Source organism: Sitophilus oryzae, unplaced genomic scaffold (genome assembly GCF_002938485.1).
Source record: "Sitophilus oryzae breed Bouriz unplaced genomic scaffold, Soryzae_2.0 scaffold_1744_pilon_pilon, whole genome shotgun sequence".
In the NCBI taxonomy this organism is placed as follows: Eukaryota; Metazoa; Arthropoda; class Insecta; order Coleoptera; family Curculionidae; genus Sitophilus; species Sitophilus oryzae.
In genome coordinates this window covers 1,130,165-1,150,535 of record NW_022146440.1, presented here as the reverse complement: position 1 = coordinate 1,150,535, position 20,371 = coordinate 1,130,165, and the positions used below count along the sequence as shown (strand labels likewise).

At 32.2% G+C, this 20,371-nt stretch overlaps 1 protein-coding gene and 1 long non-coding RNA gene across 2 annotated transcripts in view; both read left to right on the top strand.

Moving 5' to 3' along the window:
* LOC115881896 (elongation of very long chain fatty acids protein-like) overlaps positions 1-11,012 on the top strand; it is a 66,167-nt gene extending 55,155 nt beyond the window's left edge. The window contains exons 6-7 of the mRNA XM_030899618.1: positions 3,112-3,297; positions 10,574-11,012. Of these exons, the coding sequence (XP_030755478.1) occupies positions 3,112-3,297; positions 10,574-10,699 (312 nt within the window). The 3' untranslated portion in view covers positions 10,700-11,012. The remainder of the gene's footprint in view (positions 1-3,111; positions 3,298-10,573) is intronic.
* Positions 11,013-12,542: 1,530 nt separating this feature from the next.
* Positions 12,543-20,127, top strand: LOC115881894. The gene is made up of 3 exons (XR_004050102.1): positions 12,543-12,712; positions 14,493-14,498; positions 20,116-20,127. It is a non-coding gene; the product is annotated as an uncharacterized LOC115881894 (long non-coding RNA).
* Positions 20,128-20,371: the final 244 nt, after the last annotated feature.

Here is a 20,371-nt window from a genome sequence, read left to right as displayed (position 1 = left end):
AAATAGGAATTGCCATTTAAAATTTTAGGGGTAGGTGCCCTGGGGGTCAAAGGGTTGAAAGTAACACGACAACAAATGCCCTAAAGATTGTCCCCTTTGATATGTAAATTGACGTATTTCGCCAAATTTTCATGCTATCATCGGTAGAGGTTTATTAAATACCGTTCGTTTTCAAATTGTCACTCTGTATGTCTCCTCGAGTATCTTGAGAAAATAGACCATTACAGGACATATGTATACTCTGCATCTTCTGAGATCTTCCTTTTCTATTACGGCATCAAGCTCACTAGTTGTGTCAAAATGTATTTCTTCTGAATTATCTGAATCCATTGGACCTTTCTCATTCCATATTTTTTCGAAAATTTCAAACTAATAAAAACGTATGTCGAGGGTCACTGTGCTGTACCTCGTATCATTTTTGATACGATTTTCCAGGAAATCCAAAAAACACACCTAATTTTAAATTAAATTATTATTTGTTTTTTTAAACGAATTATTATCTTATAGAGCCGAAATATCAATGATTTATTACCAAATGAAATATTTTTTTGAAAACATTGCAAAAACTTTTTAAAAAATAATAATATAATTTTATTAAAAAAGGCGTACGAGGTCCTGCCTTGTGACCCTCCATATCAGATTTTTAGTAAACCACATTCAGACACAATACCTATTAAACATTCACACATACCCATAATAATTCATCATAGAACATGTATTCAAAGCGCTGTCATAATAAACAATATTACTTGCAATTATGTATATCAAGAAATACTCACTTTATGAGTACCTTAAAAACCTTTCTCATAGTGCTGAAAGAAAACTCTCTCACCGTGGCTACAAAGTTTTTTTTCTGACAAGGCAGAATCTGCACGAGAGTATAATGATGAAAGGAGACTAAAGGTCACAGATTTTTCCGAATAGGCGTATTCGTTTCTGATTAATGGCGGTTATTCCATATTTAGGGATGTTATTCCATATTTTTGGATACTTTCTTTTATACAGGGTGTCCCAGGCTGAGCGTGCATTAGAAGTTTCTAGAGAAGCACAATATCTAAACCGGAGATTTTTTGCACATTATTTTTTCACAACGAGATCTATTGATTAAAAATATTTTCAATATGGCGGCACTTCCGGAAATACCGGAAATTGGCGACAACTTTCTTATTTTAAATGGGTGTCCCCATTTTTTATTACATACTTAAATTCTCTGTAAAATTTTATGAATTTTGATTTAACCGGTTTTGAGAAAAAACATATTTAAATTTTTGGACGAAAAAAACTGCCTGTCAAAAATATGCGTATAGTCTAAACGTCAAATTAATGATGACCACAGCCACTCTACCATAAAGAGAAGACATGTGGCTATTTATTTCAAAAATTAAATTGTTTGAATGTCATATAATAATGGTTCCAGCTGTCATGGAATTGAGCGATTTAAAAAGTATCATAAATATTTTTTTTTTCAAATTGAAATCCACTTTTTTTTATTTCACTAGTGAAAATGCTTTTCAGTTCGTGACTTTTTGACTATACATGTTCCTATACCTAAAATAAATCGTTTTTAAGTTATTTAAAATTTAGTTTTAAAGCGTAACCTATATTTTCTTGATTTTAACCTATAGGCCTGTAGCCTATGACTTTAAACGTCAAGTGATGCAAAACAATAGATCTGGCTATGTCATATTGTGACACTTTGTTAAAAAAAAGCAGTATGTATTAGTATGTTATCGATCATCATTTGCAAGCCAACTTTGCGTTGTTTTTTTTTCAGGGTTGATAAGTATATTATTAATATAATTAATAATATTAACTATTAGATGCCACTAAGGAGCGAAAATACGAGATATAGGTATTTTTATAAATAAACTTTTAAAACTTTTAAGGTAACAGTATTTTTACAATATAGGAAATTCAAATAATTTGTTTTCTGATAGATGGAAATAAATTGTCTGACTTTTTGACACTTAATGTCAAAGGAAGCTAGATACAATCAAGAAAAGTATATGTTTTCAAACTAAATCTTAAATAACTTAAAAATGATTTATTTTTGGTATAGGAACATTTATAGTTAAAAAGTAACGAATTGTATAATCTTCTCACTAGTAAAATAAAAAAGTAGGTTTCCATTCAAAATAATTTATGATAACTTTTTAATCGCTCAATTCCATGACAGCTATCGTCATTATCATATGACATTTGAACAATTTAATATTTGAAATAGATAGCCACATGTCTTCTCTTTATGTTACAGTAGCTGTAGCTATCACTAAATCTGACTTTTAGGCTATACAATTTTTTTTGACAAGTAGTTTTTTTCATCCAAAAATTTTAAATATTTTTTTCTCAAAAACGGTCAATGTTAGAGATAGAGTGTTTAAAATCAATATTTATAGAATTTTACAGAGAATTTAAGTATGTAATAAAAAATAGGGGCGGCCATTTAAAATAAGAAAGTTGTAGTCAACTTCCGGTATTTCCGGAAGTGCCGCCATATTGAAAGTATTTTTAATCGATAGATCTCGTTGTAAAACAATGATGTGCAAAAAATATCCGATCTTAATATTGTGGTTCTCTAGAAACTTCTAATGCACGCTCAGCCTGGGACACCCTGTATAATATGGTCCTATATGCAAAACATACTTTAAAAGAAAAAAAAATTGAAATCTAAATACCAAAATATGTCAATTTAAATGAAAATTAGTTAGTACTAATTTGATCAAATATAACATATTTATTTCAGTATTTCCCTTAGTACAAATAATAAAATGCAGAAACTCCTTATTGCCATACCTCTATGGCAAATTCATTACCTTAAATTATCTAAAATTTGTATCTCTCACAACGAACTAACCAATTTTTCCCAAAAAGGCCTTTGTATAAAATGTTTTCACACTTTCACACTATTTGACATTTTTAATATTATAACAGATTCCATAAAGCCCCATATTCACTATGCGCTGATGCGTCGATGCCAAGACTATTTAAACAAAGTGTAGTAACATGAAGTGGATATAATTTTATTAAATTATTAACACAAATATAAAACAATATGTCAAAACTGTAAATAATTTAAGGAATATTACAATTACTTATGATTTTATTTTTTAGACTCAATTTGGTATTATGTTGGTATACCTGGCCTTTGGAGTAGCAGTAAACTGTGAGATGCCAAGAGCGTGGACGTACTTCTTCACCACAAATGTCGTAACGTTTATGTTCCTGTTCTGGAACTATTATAGAAAAGCGTACAAAGGAAATGTTACCGGAAAGCTGAGCCAAAAGACTGTTTCAAATGTACAGTATTTTTACAATTAATTAACAGTGTATCGAATTGCATGGACCAAAGTTTGCTACCATATTTTTAGTTAATTATAACATCCTTTCAACGTACTGAAATTGAGTTGAGATAGTTGAGACAAAAAATTGTTTTTATCTTATAATTGAACTTAGATGCAAACTTACTTATTGCTGTAGATTGTAGATGAATGGATACATGGGAGGGGTAAAGATATTCAAAACGACCCTATAGATCTATTGTGTCCCCCTTTCCTGAGTTATAACTTGTCATACATCGGAGCTTTGATAAGAGCCAGTATCTGAAACGGTTTTACAGAGATTAGTTCTCCATTTCCGATAGCAATCGTACCAAAGTTTATGGCACGAATGGTTGTCTCGGCGCCCTCAGTGATCAAATGTTCTGGTGTATTCAGAATCTGCATTTGCCGCTTTTTCTTAGCTTCAATCTACTGAGATGTTTATTGAAGAGACTCCTGTTAAAAACCCCGTGACAATCCTAAGATTTTTATTACCTAAATCAATGACAATCTTTGATTTTTCTCGGTTGTAAGTCCGGAGAAATTTCCTCCAGTAGACCGTTATTCCAGTATTCCTAATCCAGGTTATGGATGAATTTTTCAAGGTTCTTGAGTTCTGCTTTAAGATGGTTTCCACTTGGAAAGCAGAAAGATTCTAGTCCAGTTAATAGAGTTTTACTGGAGCAGGAGAAAACGAGATTTGGTATGTTAGTATATGACATAAATTAGGATTGATTGACGTATTCAATTGTTTTCGGTCACTTCCAGTTTCACCGGAAACGATTACAACTTTTGAATTTTAAATGGCACCCTCGGTATTGTTTTACATTATTCAATAGAAAATGACACTCTGAATCGAATGACGTATCATAAGTCAACTTTTGACATATTCGCTCAAAAACAAATTGTATTTTAAATTTCAGTCTAGAGTGCCATGTCTGTATTAAAAACAATAATATTTAATCAAGGAGCCTTAGAAAAATAGATTTGATCGTCTAATGTTAGTGTCTCGTCCAGGCCTGTTAAAAGATGCCCAAATCGTATTTTTAAACATATCTCAATTTTTTCAAATGGAACGAGAGTGGCCCATTAGCATATTTGAAAAAAACATTTTTTTTCAAATAATTTGATAACACACATGTGTTATTTCGAGTCAAATTTTGAGGGTCCCATTTAAAAATCAAAAGTTGTAATCATTTCCGATAAAATCGGAAGTGACAGAAAACAATTGAATATGTCAATCAATCCTAATTTATGTCATATAATAACATACCAAATCTCGTTGTTTTATCTGAAAAAATAAAAAAAATTATAAGGGTGACTAACTTTTCAGACGCACCCTCTATTTGTAAACAAGTTCCTGCAACAATCATTGCAAAACGTTGTAGTAAGTTGCAGTACAAAAATTTGCTTACGGTAGGCGTAGTAATTGAAACCGTTGTCGGGCAGGTTATGACAATTTTATAAAGTCATCATTAGGAGAAAGAGAAAATATGGCGAACGTTTTATGTGTGGAATTTGTGATCGCGATGTCAAACATTAATTGAGTACGCCACATGTTATGCTTGGGTTCACAGGGGATGTTCCGGTCTCGGAAAAGTGAAATATTGCAAAATTCTTGAAGAATTTCAAAAAAATAAGACTTATAAGTAGGAATGTAAACGGTGTAAGAAAACTAAGGTTAGGAGACATCCGCGATGCATCGATTTATAAATGCGAACATTTTCTCTGTAATATGTGGCATTGATTAAGAGCGCATTGTAGTAATTGTTACTACAAAAGTATTTAAGGTTGCCGATGAGCAGTTTAGATTTCACTACAATTCGTAGTTTTGGTTAAGATCGAACATGCCATTTTTATACTACAATGGAACGGAAATATTGCAGACATGCAGATTACATTTTACTACAATCTTTAAGGAATTATTACTTGATATGCAGTTTATGAGCCTAAATACTTCCTTATATTAAGATCTCCTACAAAACTATAAACTGCTTCTTTTAACTACAAAAAATAGTAAATATTGATGACTTGTATTTGGCCCATATATACCACATACCACTATAGTTTGCAACGAAGGATTTCACAATTGGAGCATTATTCACAACATTTTTTCCGTGGAAAAGCAAAGGCATGGTTTTAATGCTAAAAATTTTGGTAAATCGTTAGTCTTCTTCAGAAGAGAATATCTCTCTCTCTCTCTCTCTGTCTTTATTCCTACAAGAGGAATGTAGTGGTCAGGTAATGTGTGAGCTTTGTCTCCATAATTCCCTGTCTTGTGCTTCATGTACAAGCGTGTACAGTGGCTTGTGGGTGATCTTTGATAGGTGGTCTATCTATCGGGAGGGCGAGCGGCCTTCTTCAGTCAGTATCCCTCCTCATAACGTGCATTGGCGTAACTACAAGGCGGCCAGGTGGTGCCCCCCCCCCCTAGGTACTGCTGGGCACCCCCTAGAGAAATCCTGAATTATGACTCTTGGCTAGGTATTAATTTTTATTTGCTTGTAATGCAGTAAAAATGACGTTTTCTAGTTTTGTTTAGTTAATATTATTTTTTTGTGTTCAAAAAATGTGTTAATTTTTATTTTTTTAGAAAATCTATAGGTATTTAAGTAATCTACGGGAACACGGTTTGATAACCAAGTCTATGAAATTTATTGATAGAGAAATTCATGTAAACGTTTTATTCAAAAAATGTGTTTTTTTAAATTATTTTTTATTTAAAAAAAAAACCCTAGGCCCCCCCTGTGCCCAACCCCAGGCCCACCCCAGGGCCCAATTGCTAGTTACGCTAATGATAACGTGACCGAAATATTTAAGTATACGTGACTGTATAGAAATTGAGAGGCGTTCTGTGATGTTCAGTTCTTGGATTATGGATTCATTGGTTCGCCGGGCAGACCAGGGAATTCTGAACATTCGTCGCCAACAGTACATCTCAGTTGCGTCAATTTTTTTCATTTCTGACTGTCTCATCGTTCAGAACTCGGAGCCATACATTAATATAGAAAATATTAGGCAGTGAACAAGCCTTTTTTTTAAGCGTTTAGATATGTTTTTGTCTCGCTATTTCTTTGAGAGTTTTTTGCAGAAGCGAATATCTACAAAAAATAGCTATTGAGATCAATCATAAAACAAATTATCGAGAAAGGATGCATCTTGACACAATATATCTTTAAGACACAATAGATCTTTAAGGTCGCAATGACTAACCTCCCCTCCCCTCCCATTCTACAAGGATGCACCTTGATCATATTATGTGGTTTTTACTTTTTTAAATGATTCCAGAGGATGTTTCTAACTTTAATCAAATTATCATCATTTTGTTTTTCCTCGTATAGCTAGGAATTTTAATTTTTAATTTAAAAATAGACTAAAAAGTTGAATGAGTTAGAATTGATTAAAAAATCACCAAAATTGACCCATAGAACAAAATATATTTAATTTTGAATCACTGGAAAATTTTAAGGAGCACGTTTTTTGTACCAATCAGGGTACTATTTGAAATAAAAATGAAAAGGTTAAGTTTGATTGATCAAACTGAATAACAACTTGTTTATAATTATATATTATTTCATAAAATATGCTAGTAAGGTTGGTCTAAAGCAATGTCTGTCATTTTCCATACATATACCCAGGGCCGTTCCTGGCAAGCGTGCAGTGCGCGCACGCACGTAGGCGCAACATTTTGGGGGCGCAAAATCAAAGTGTCAATCTGTACTTTGTAACAAAAAACCAATACGCTTTCTTGCCAATAAACAAATACTTAAACATACATCACAGGATAAAGTTTGCTTAGCGCCTTTTTTGCGTTAGCCGCACCGAATAAACAAGTGTAGGGCAATCTGTCGGCAACACATTGATCTCATCTATTTATTTTTCATTTTATTCATTTTATGGAAAGCACTGTTCATTGAAATGTTGTATCCTATGTTATAGGGCTTGTCTCTCTACAATTTCCTCTCTCACAATATACCGTTTGTGTCGGGGAAGGGATCATAGTTTCATAGTTGTCGATTTTCGAAAGAAATCAGTTCATGTATATTATTTCGTATATTTTTAATTTTATTGATTTTATGGAAAGCACGGTTCATTAAAATGTGGTATCCTATGTTATAGGGCTTGTTTCTCTCTACAATTTCCTGTCTCGCAATGTACCGTTTGTATCGGGGAAGGGATCATAGTTTCATAGTTTTCGATTTTCGAAAGAAATCAGTATATGTATATTATTTCGTATATTTTTCATTTTATTGATTTTATGGAAAGCACTGTTCATTAAAATGTTTTATCCTATTTTATAAGGTTTGTTTCTCTCTACAATTTCCTGTCTCACAATGTACCGTTTGTGTCGGGGAAGGGATCATAGTTTCATAGTTGTCGATTTTCGAAAGAAATCAGTACATGTATATTATTTCGTATATTTTTCATTTTATTGATTTTATGAAAAGCACTATTCATTAAAATGTTGTATCCTATGTTATTGGGCTTGTTTCTCTCTACAATTTCCTGTCTCGCAATGTACCGTTTGTGTCGGGGAAGGGATCATAGTTTCATAGTTTTCGATTTTCGAAAGAAATCAGTACATGTATATTATTTCGTATATTTTTCATTTTATTGATTTTATGGAAAGCACTGTTCATTAAAATGTTGTATCCTATGTTATAGGGCTTGTTTCTCTCTACAATTTCCTGTCTCACAATGTACCGTTTGTGTCGGGGAAGGGATCATAGTTTCATAGTTGTCGATTTTCGAAAGAAATCAGTACATGTATATTATTTCGTATATTTTTCATTTTATTGATTTTATGAAAAGCACTGTTCATTAAAATGTTGTATCCTATGTTATTAGGGCTTGTTTCTCTCTACAATTTCCTGTCTCGCAATGTACCGTTTGTGTCGGGGAAGGGATCATAGTTTCATAGTTTTCGATTTTTGAAAGAAATCAGTACATGTATATTATTTCGTATATTTTTCATTTTATTGATTTTATGAAAAGCACTATTCATTAAAATGTTGTATCCTATGTTATTGGGCTTGTTTCTCTCTACAATTTCCTGTCTCGCAATGTACCGTTTGTGTCGGGGAAGGGATCATAGTTTCATAGTTTTCGATTTTCGAAAGAAATCAGTACATGTATATTATTTCGTATATTTTTCATTTTATTGATTTTATGGAAAGCACTGTTCATTAAAATGTTGTATCCTATGTTATAGGGCTTGTTTCTCTCTACAATTTCCTGTCTCACAATGTACCGTTTGTGTCGGGGAAGGGATCATAGTTTCATAGTTGTCGATTTTCGAAAGAAATCAGTACATGTATATTATTTCGTATATTTTTCATTTTATTGATTTTATGAAAAGCACTGTTCATTGAAATGTTGTATCCTATGTTATTAGGGCTTGTTTCTCTCTACAATATCCTGTCTCGCAATGTACCGTTTGTGTCGGGGAAGGGATCATAGTTTCATAGTTTTCGATTTTCGAAAGATATCAGTACATGTATATTATTTCGTATATTTTTCATTTTATTGATTTTATGAAAAGCACTGTTCATTAAAATGTTGTATCCTATGTTATAGGGCTTGTTTCTCTCTACAATTCCCTCTCTCACAATGTACCGTTTGTGTCGGGGAAGGGATCATAGTTTCATAGTTGTCGATTTTCGAAAGAAATCAGTACATGTATATTATTTCGTATATTTTTCATTTTATTGATTTTATGAAAAGCAGTGTTCATTAAAATGTTGTATCCTATGTTATTAGGGCTTGTTTCTCTCTACAATTTCCTGTCTCGCAATGTACCGTTTGTGTCGGGGAAGGGATCATAGTTTCATAGTTTTCGATTTTCGAAAGAAATCAGTACATGCATATTATTTCGTATATTTTTCATTTTATTGATTTTATGAAAAGCACTGTTCATTAAAATGTTGTATCCTATGTTATAGGGCTTGTTTCTCTCTACAATTTCCTGTCTCGCAATGTACCGTTTGTGTCGGGGAAGGGATCATAGTTTCATAGTTTTCGATTTTCGAAAGAAATCAGTACATGTATATTGTTTCGTATATTTTTCATTTTATTGATTTTATGGAAAGCACTGTTCATTAAAATGTATCCTATGTTATAGGGCTTGTTTCTCTCTACAATTTCCTGTCTCACAATATACCGTTTGTTTCGGGGAAGGGTCATAGTTTCATAGTTGTCGATTTTCGAAAGAAATCAGTACATAATTATTATTTCGTATATTTTTCATTTTATTGATTTTATGTATTTCATGTAAAATGGGGCAGTTTTTTTCTTTAAGGGACTATTTTTGTTACTAAATATTTTTGTGGTTTTGTTTGTTTTATCTATTTAATAAATGTTTTTATACTTTAATTAAAATAGTTTTTTCACATTTCTAATTACATATTGCCCGTTTGTCACAGAATATAAATTCTTTAAATTTTTGAGATTAAGATTAAAATATATAAATTGATTTAAATATAAAAATAGCGCACCAAAGAATGCTGCACGTAGGCGCCAGATACCCCAGGAACGGGCCTGCATATACCTATATGGAATAATGTATTAAATCCCTTGAAATACTTAATTATACAGTATATCCCATATACAGTATATTGTTTTCACAAGAGTTGCATTTTGTTGTTGCATTCTTCATAAAAAAATTAAAAATATATAGCTGAAGTCCTAAAAATCAAAAGGCGTTTCTATGGTAATATCATTTAGATTTCATTCCTTGATAGATGGATATTATTAATTTCCATTAGCGTCATAATTTTTACAATTGTTAAAGTGTCACATTTTCCAATAACACTCACCACTTCCGTAGAAATGAACTAAATAAACTTTGTACGTCTTTAACATTTTAAAACACCAAAAAAATATGTCGTTAATTAAAATTCTATAAATAACAATCTATCAAAGAATGAAATCGAAATGATATTGCCATAGAAACACCTTCTGATTTTTAGGACAGGGAAAAATTCAAATATTATTTCATGTTTTCTTAAATATTCTCTACAACGGTATGGATATTTGAAAAAGTATTAACGGGATTAACTATTTTAGAACAAACAAACTTTTTATGAAGAATACCTACATTCTTCTCAAAATGTCAATAATAAAAAAGTTTTTCCTCTTGTAAAGACAATCCGAAGATATACTGTCATTTAAACAATATCTATTGCATAAAAAGTCAAAGCATAATTTTAATTTAAGATCTACTCTCTATTTTACTTAATTCAAATGCAATATTTTAGATCAATGGTGTCAAAAGTTCCATTGAAGAGTTATCGAGTAATGGAGTTCAAAAAAACCAATGTAGCGAAGAATTACCATCGACGGACGTAAACAAAAGAATATTTAGTGATAAGAAGAAAGGCTAAGATGTCTGAGCGTTAAATTTAGATTTTCCTACTATAGATTTTTCTAATTGTTATTTATTAGAATGTTCGAACTATCTCAAGATTTTTATAAGATCTGTATTTTCCAGGGTTTAATTTGTAACTTTGTTTTCTAGGGCATTTGGTTTATAATTATTTTAAAATTTTGTGTTCGTATCGTGTACAATTAGAATAATTTAAAGATACTGTTGAGGCCGATGAACATTTGTAAATATTTCTTTAGGCTATGTTAAATTGATATCTTATATGTGACATTTGAAAAAATAAATGTTAAGTTAGTCATTAAAATAAGAAATATCTTATTTATATATAAAACTGTTGTGATCTTTATTTCCATTACACCACAACTTGCGAATAATATAAATATATGTATTTACCGATCTAGTCTAGCACAAGCAGAATACTTAAAGAGATTGTCTTTATATACCAATTTAAAATTCTATCTTATATAGAAAAGAAGTAATTATATATTTTAGCTTTATGTGTGGTTTTTACAAAAATAAACGTTTAGCGCTAGGTTACCATGATGTATATTCATTGTATCTTTTCTCTTCCATAAGTTGATTTCATAATTAAGCAAAATGATCGGCATTTGACAGATAATATTTTGAAGATATAAAATGGCATTTTTTTATAAGAAAAAATAAACTAAAACTAAATTTGACGTAGTCCCTGTCAGCTGCTTTCTTTGACGAATCCAGTACAGTCATAACATATTCCATAATTTCTTTACCAGAATTTACCAATAAAGTAACAACCCTAGACACAAATTTCAAATATGTAATGCAAAATAATTTCATTGCGAGTTGTTTTTTTTTCTGGTAAAATCTCTGGGTGATCTTTTTCTTTTAAAAAAATTATAACTACAAAAACTTATACAGGGTGTTTCAAAAAACTTGTGCCATCTCTCGTGCGGATATTCCTCACGTAAATATAAGATTCATTTTTCATATCCGATATACGACATAGGTCCGATTCTTCTTTGTTTAGTAGCTACAGGGTGTCTTAATAATCTTTCGATTTATTATAATTTTTTTCCAAGTGCTTTTAATGATTTGAATGAAATTTTGGGGGTAAAAGTTACTGTAAGTGTAACATATTTCAATACTAAAAAAGTATTAATAAATTCAACAGGGACGTGCGTATGGGTTATCACTAGTGATGAGCCAAACCGTGATTTTCTGTTCACAGGCTTACCTGTGACAGCGACTTTGTATTATCTGTGACTCTTAACTGTGACTGCGACTTTATGATTATGAATCCGAAAGCACAATCACGGCTAAAATATAAGATACGATACGAATGATACGATTCTGTTGTTGTTGTTATACTAATTTTTATTTGTCCTTTATTGAAGGCCGCTGAAATAGAAAACACTAAACAGTGGGTAAAAGGTATATTAAAAAATAAAAATAAAACAATTTTTTTATTTAAAGAAACCAACGGGAAAAGAACAAAATATGCCAATATGCTCATAACCATAACGAATGAAACTTAACAACACGAGATAAGTAATACATTAAACAACAAATAATTTCCTTTGTATTAAAATAAACGAAATATATAAAAAATGAAGTTTCTAAAAAAAAATAAACAGTATAAAGGTAAAACTTTATGCTTGGCTTTAAAAAAACCTCCTAAACTAAAAAGGAACCAAACCGATTCGTAGTGATAGAAAATAGTAATAAAATATAAAATACATAAAAAATTAAATCACTTCTAACAGTCACTGTCTTTAGATCACTTTGTCAGATATCTATCCTATGTACGTCGTGACTCGTGACTGAGTCACGACCGGCGCCATCGGCAGCTGCGTTCACGACGCGCGACGTCCCGCTCTGTGAAGTATTTTCTCGTTACCAGAGAAATCACAATTAACTGTAATCGTCATGCTTTAGCAAGTCACCGTTTATTTTCAAATCAGTCACAGGCCGTGACTGTGATTATAGAATATCAGTGACAAAGTCACAGTTACCGATATTTCACTCATCACTAGTTATCACTGTAATATTTTTCAAAAAAAAGAACATGTGCGCCACTGACCTTTTTTCTTTTGATATGAAAATTGTGTAGGCCGTTTAATGCCAATTAAAAGTTATCTCTTAATATTTTGTCGAATTCGGCTTCCTTAACGAGATAAACGCAATTTTATTAATCACAATTAATAAAATTAAAATAAAAATAAAATTACATAATAAATTATATATTTTACCTTATTTATTATTAAATATTATTACTAGTCCAACATACAGTAATTTTAAATAAAAAAATAATGGTATTTAAGATCATTATTACAAAAAACCTCATTTTAAAGTTTTAACATCCTGTAACTCTAAAACAATGCATACAAACAACATACCCGTGTTTATAGAAACTTTTTTCATATTTTTTTATGAGGAATCAATGAATCAATTTAATGATTATTTTATCATTAACTTTCGCAAGTTAATGATATTATTTTTTTTAAAAGTTGCTATTAGACTTGGATCAAGGCAAATTAATAAAATTGCGTTTATCTCATGAAAGAGGCCGAAATCGACAAAATATCAAGAGACAGGTTTTAATCGGCAATAAATTCCTTACACTATTTTGCTAACAAGAGAAAAAAAAGTCGGTGGCGTACATGCTTTTTTTAGAAAAATATTCCAGTGATAACCCATATGCACGTCCCTGGTGAATATGTCTACACTTTTTTAGCTTTAAAATATGGCGCATTTATAGTTACGTTTACTTATCCAAATATCATTCGAAACGCTAAAAGTACTTGGAAGAAAATTATAATAAATCAAAAAAATATTAAGACTTTACACCCTGTAGCTACAAAACAAAGGAGAATCGGACGTATGTTGATATGAAAAATAAATCTTATTTTTACGTGAGGAATTTGCCCACGAGAGATGGCACATGTTTTTTAAAACACCCTGTATAGGTGCATGATTTATACCGATCTTATTATCGAAACTGCGTGGTCCAGTGTTGCCAGAAATTTTCGAGCGAATTCCTTCAACGGAGCTTTAAAAATCCTTCATATTCCTTCAACTTCACAAAATAATCCAGATCTTGTGAAAAATCACCAAATTCAGTGTATTTTACCTATTTTATAATTAGGAGAAAATTTTTAAAAATTTATGTTTGGTACACACCGAAGTATTTAAATAAACTTTTTATTAAAAAATAACTAAATTAAAAATGTTGTGATAGATACTTAACAACAGTATTATAAAATATGTTTCAAAAAATTCATTGTTTACAATGACTATATTTTCAAGTTTACAAAATATATTTTCTGTTTACCTATTTATTTTTTTTCCATCATCAAGAACTTTGGTTTAGTTATGGTATATGTGTGTAATAATACAAAATGTATCTATTATTTTTTTGTTAAATTTTAAAATTTTTCGAATTGCCGACTTTTTGACGGCAACATTGCTTTAAACTGAGACATCCTTAATTAAACACCGTTAAAGTAAAATATAGATGTAGTTAAAACAATAAATAAATACTCCTACTACTTATTTTAACAATTCTTATTGTGCAAAACTGCCAGAAACCTTCATATTGTCTGCATTTTCGATAAAAATCCTTCAGTTCTTCCATCGATGAAATTTGACAGTAAAATCCTTCATATTAAAGGAAATCCTTTAACTCTGGCAACACTGGCGTGGTCTGTATTTTAGTGCACGCGAGAGAGATAAATATAAATGACCATTTGACAAAGAGAGAGAGAGACAAAATAAAAAGCGGCAAACAGTGTTGACGGTTTTTCTCTGTGTAGGAAAATGTGTGTAGAAAAATATAATCTATTTTAAAAACTTTCATGTATACTACAGAAAACAAAGATAATATATCTAAACTAAATATAATTCTTATGGGAAGTTACAATTTAAAAATAAAAAACCCCATTTAAACAAAAAAACGTTTTAATGCTACGGTACCTGCAAGACAATTAAAAAATGACTCTTAATTAATAAATTATTAATTATAATTAATAATTAATAACTACGTAACGCAAGTTTCTGTATTTCTTCGCTTGTTCTACTCCTGCTGACTGCGATTATTAACGTCACAGATTAACAGGCCCACGTTTGCAACCACAGGCCAATGCGGCAAACTACTATGCTGATAAACGGCCATAGAAGTTTATATGTTATACAACTTATAAACTATTTACAACTTTAGTTTAAAAATATATTTCGGTCACTCTGCACAAATATTAACAAAAACTTTTTTAAAATGTGCTCAGATTCTGATACAAATATATCTATATAAAGAAAAATCTATAAAAAATGCCTTTTCAATAAAAATTAATATACCGTATGATCGAAAAAAAACGGCGTCCAGTTGGCTTGGAAATGACCATCGATGACATTTCCCATATAATTTTACATATAAAATGACAGCGATCTTCATTTCATAGCCATCGTTGACGCCGTTTTTATTCGATCATACGGTATTAAATAAAATAATTTAGTGATTAATTAATTATTTTTTAAATCATATTTTACTTTTCACCGAGCTTTTCACATTTTTATAAATATTCAGATCTGATTTTTATTTAATACTTTATAAATATTCAGATCACTCTTAAATAGTATAAAATAGTTATTAACATATTTTAAAATTCCTCGGTCGCTTGCCAGTATACCGGGTGCCTCTCGAAAGTGGCTCACCCTTACAACTTTTTTATTTTTTCAGATAAAAAATGGAGATTTGGTATCTTGGTATATGATGTAAATTAGGATTGATTGACGTATTCAATTTTCTTTTGACACTTCCTGTTTTACCGGAAATGACTACAACTTTTGATTTTTAAATAACACCCTCTAAAATTTTTTGTTTTTTCATATTCCACAAAGTGTATCAAACTTTCACCAAAACATAAACATTTTATTTTGCCTCGTATAAGTGACAGATGGGACCTTTCAATTTTAGTGAGAGCGCCCACCAAAGTGACGTAGCATCTAACGTGGTACGTGATCTGGCAAGTAACATGCATCTTTTTTTGGCATGCTACAACGACGAATGACACGTTTCTAACAGCGCTACTTCAGTGTGCGCTGACACACTTATTATCGTTTGTTCAATTCTACGTAACTTGCTAGATGCATGTTACTTGCCAGATCACGTGCCACGTCAGATGCTACGTCACTTTGATGGGCGCTCTCACTTAATTTGGAAAGAGATACTAACTAAAAAGTCAAATAATTTAGCTACATAGGTATTGCTTAAAAAATTATCCAAATTGGCCAACTATTGACCCAGGTAATAGATGTCATCCACATCCACAGAATCAAATTCTTCAAATGGCAATGGGCAGGACACCTGGCAAGCAGAACGAACAACAGATGGACCACAAAAATTACTTCTTGGTGTAGTAAGTAGTTACCCACGAGGAATTAAGAGACCTAGAAGAAGACCGAACCTGAGATGATATTAGGAAATTAGCAGGGATAACTTATTGGACTCGCATAGCCAACAATAGACAACAATGGGCTCAACTACAAAGAGAGTATCTACATATGTGGAGAAGGCTACACCATAATTGGAAATTGTTGAATAAGCTGAAAATGATAATGATGATTCTAGGTACCTATATTTTTACTCTACTATTTTATTCGACAATGTCAATCAAACGATCAAACGGGGAATCAGAATTTGATTCTAAATTTGATAACACGAGATTATTAAAATTATGTTAGTATATTAATCCTTATCATTAGATGTGATAACAAATCCCAAAAATTTTACTAAGTTGGTAAATAACGCTAATTACATCTGTGGTGGATTCAAATTAAATTGAATATGATACCCAAATATTAAACTTCTAAAAAATATTCATTACAATTTAATAAAAAATGACATATAGCTTTTTTCGTTTCCCTGCTATTACCGATTCTGAACCGTCCTAGAACTCTGCAGCGCATGCGCAAATGAAATAATGCCTTCATATTTCCTTCTGCGCATACGCATCACAGTTCCAGGACGGTTCAGAATCGGTAATAACAGGAAAACGAAAAAAGCTATTATGTATGTGACAGTTTGTGTCCACATCTGATTTAGTGTCGAGTGTCGACGTATCGATAAGTGGTTCACGGAATACGGTCCGTTAGGCCTGGACTATATTATATAAAACTATAATGACAGCTTTAAGTATCTATTTTTCTTAAGAGCGACCCTGCGAGGTCCCATTCTACCCTAATGTAGGTAGATTCATTTTCACCGTTGTAACGTACACATCTTTTTGTATTCTTATTGTTTTTCGCCTTGCTATTTTTTGTTAAAGCGAATAAAGTTAATTAATTCCAATAGGAAGTCGATTATCATTTATTATAACTGGTGCAGTCGGTAGGATTCCGAAAAGATAACACTGTTAATCTTTGTTTCGGAGCATTAATTCCTGTATTGTGAAAAACCTTCTCAAGGCGACTCGTCGAAGAAACATAAGAAACATCTGCATCCTTGTCGTGACGGTACAGTTTGATTCTCACCAAGGAAACCCAGCTGGAAAAATGCCAGAAGCCTGAGTTTCCCGGGGCAACTCAACTGGAAAATCGCCAGAAGTCTGAGTTCCCGCTCCTGGTTATCACAACCAACACTAGAATTCAACGACTAAGACTCACTACAAGCAGTCTTGGGTTTGATTCTCACCAAGGAAATACAGCTGGAAAAACGCCAGAATTTTGAGTTCCCGCTCCTGGTCATCGCGACCAACTTCTAGGATTCAACTTCTAGAACTCACTACTAGCAGTCTTGGGGTAAGTCGCTTGATTTAGTCATACAAACTGCTAGCTAGATCTTCTTTCCTCTTTTTTTCTGTCTTGTTCTCTTTTACACTTTTTTCTTTCTTTTATTTTACAAGGTTTTATTTTATCAAAATGACACAACCTTCTAACCAAAGTCAACCCTCTCACTTATTCTTTTCGTACGATAAGGCATTTACATTAATTCAAAATTTCAATGGTTCTACAAAACATTTGCATAATTTTATAGACGTTGTAGACTTTGTTTAGAGTCGTTTCGATTCTCAGGAACAAGATATTTTTCAATTTATTGTAAAAGCTAAATTGGAAAGTCCTGCTTTAGACCACATAGCTTCATAAGAACTAAACGACTGGCAAACAATAAAGAACGAATTATTAAAGAAATTTGGTGAATCACTCGATATTCACAGCTTAGCTTACGAAATGGTCCACTTAAAACAAATGGCTAATGAAAAGCCGCTTCAGTATGTTCAGCGCGTCGAAAATCATTTGCTTCGAATCCACAAAATTATCAAATATAATACTGCATACGATATATCTGCTAGGACTGTTTTACGAGAATACCATGAAAAATCCGCTCTTCTAACACTTATGAATGGTGTAAAAGGCCCTCTTTGCACGACCATATGTTTACGAAAACCTAGATCAATAGCAGAACTAATAAACTTAATAAATGATTTCGAGAATCAGCAATTTATGCTGACACAAAAAAGTAGTTCCCGCTTTACTAACTCGACCACACAAATTCCAACTCAGCAAAATGTAACCCTTTCTTATACTCAAACTTCTTTAAATAAACCCGTAATAAAGCTTCTCATAAAAAATTGCTCTTTTTGTAATAAACCCGGACATCATGTAGAGTCTTGTTATGCTAAATACGAGGCTAAATATATGCTAAATCTCCGTCCGCCAACTACAGCTAAACGAACAGCAGAGTAAACTTTATGTTGCATTCATCGACCTCACGAAGGCCTTCGACTCTGTAAACAGAGATGCACTTTGGGCAATTATGCAAAAGTTTGGGGTGCCCAACAAATTTCTTACTGTGTGTAAAAGCCTCCATAACAACAACAAATCGAGAGTGTCACATCATGGATCACTGAGCGATCCATTCCTGACAAATACAGGAGTTAGGCAGGGTTGTGTCCTAGCTCCTCTCCTATTCAACATATTCATGGCAGCGCCCTCTATTATAGTGGACAGCAAACTGCAGGAAAGAGGAATGGGTGTTAGATACAGGTATAACGGCGGTGTGTTCAACATAAACAGGCTCAGGGCAAAAATACGTATAAAATTCATCACAGAACTCCAATACGCTGATGACTGCGCTCTAGTTGCAAATACGTTACAGCAGTTAGAGGAAATGCTGAACACATATACCTGGGCATACGAGACTTTGGGCCTTAAACTGAACATCAATAAAACTAAAATCATGTGCACTCCCCCGGAAAACCATAACAGCGCTACAAAAATCGGAGAAGAACTATTGGAGTATGTTTCGAAATTTAATTACCTCGGCAGTTTGATTTCCGAAAAGGCAAATATCGACTCTGAAATTCAGCACAGAATCAGCAGCGCCTCAAGAGCATTCTGGAAATTAAAAGACAGGGTTTTCTACAATCATGACTTGAGTACAAAAACGAAACTTGCAATGTATCGAGCAGTAATAATCCCCACTATGTTATATGGAAGCGAAACCTGGGTACCGATGTCGTACCGCTGGCACACGAGCGCATTAAACCGAGGGGTGAACACTTAGGGGATTTATGGTGTACACATGAGAGGATTTCCAGGGGATGTACCGAGGATGTAGTGGATGTACCGAGGATGTAGTGGATGTACCGAGGATGTACTAGAGGATGTAGGGGATGTACCGAGGATGTAGGGATGTACCGAGGATGTACTAGAGGATGTACGGGATGTACCGAGGATTTACCGGGGATGTATTTCGAATTATTTGGGGCGTAATTTGCCGAATGCGATGTTTCAAGTCATCCAAATTTGTGGGTTGTTTTTTGAATACATTTTCCATAAGGTATCCTCTTCGGTATCCTCTTAAAAAAGGTTTTTTTCTAATATTTTTTTTCACTTTTTAATTTTTAAATGAGAATAACTCCAAAAAGCTTGGATTTGGGTATAGCACTTACATGGAAAATATTCAGAATTTTAAGGGTAATTCAAAAATGCAGAAAAATAATAATTATGTTGCCACGAGGGTTGCCATTAAAAGAAATTGTTTTGGACAAAGCATTTTTGACGCACCCTGTATAATATTCATTTTTTGCATAATCTGCCCCGGAAAAATTAAAATAATTGATGTGGCCGAGCGATTTCCAAAAAAATGTGGTTCTCGAGATGTTGATATTTATTCAATATTTTACAACCACCCTGTACGAAATCAAATAGGATTATTGAGAATATAGATAGATATAGATATTTCCGATATGCAGTATTCATAAAGAGATATAGCGGTATCTGTTATATCGATAGCTATATCGATATTTGTGGACGAATATATCGTTACTTGGTTTTCACGTATGTGAATTAGCTTGTGCACATCCGTTTTTTTCAATGAATTTATTAAATAAAGTTTGCACAAGCCGATTTTCAAAAGCCGATTTGCACAAATTTCATGAGAGTGAAAATGGACCTTTATTTGATATATCGATAAAAATATCAATATATAATATCTATAATGTATATATATATAACTCAAGGCTTTGTGGCTCACCCCTACTCATAACCTCAAAATATCTCGCAAAATGTATGTATAAGTCAGATATATAGCCTTTAATCCATATCTCTGGTATAAGTTTATGCAAAAATGTGTTTGGCATGTGTATTCATATCTTATTGCATAGTGCCGTAAGCGTTATGAATTAAAGGGAAGTGT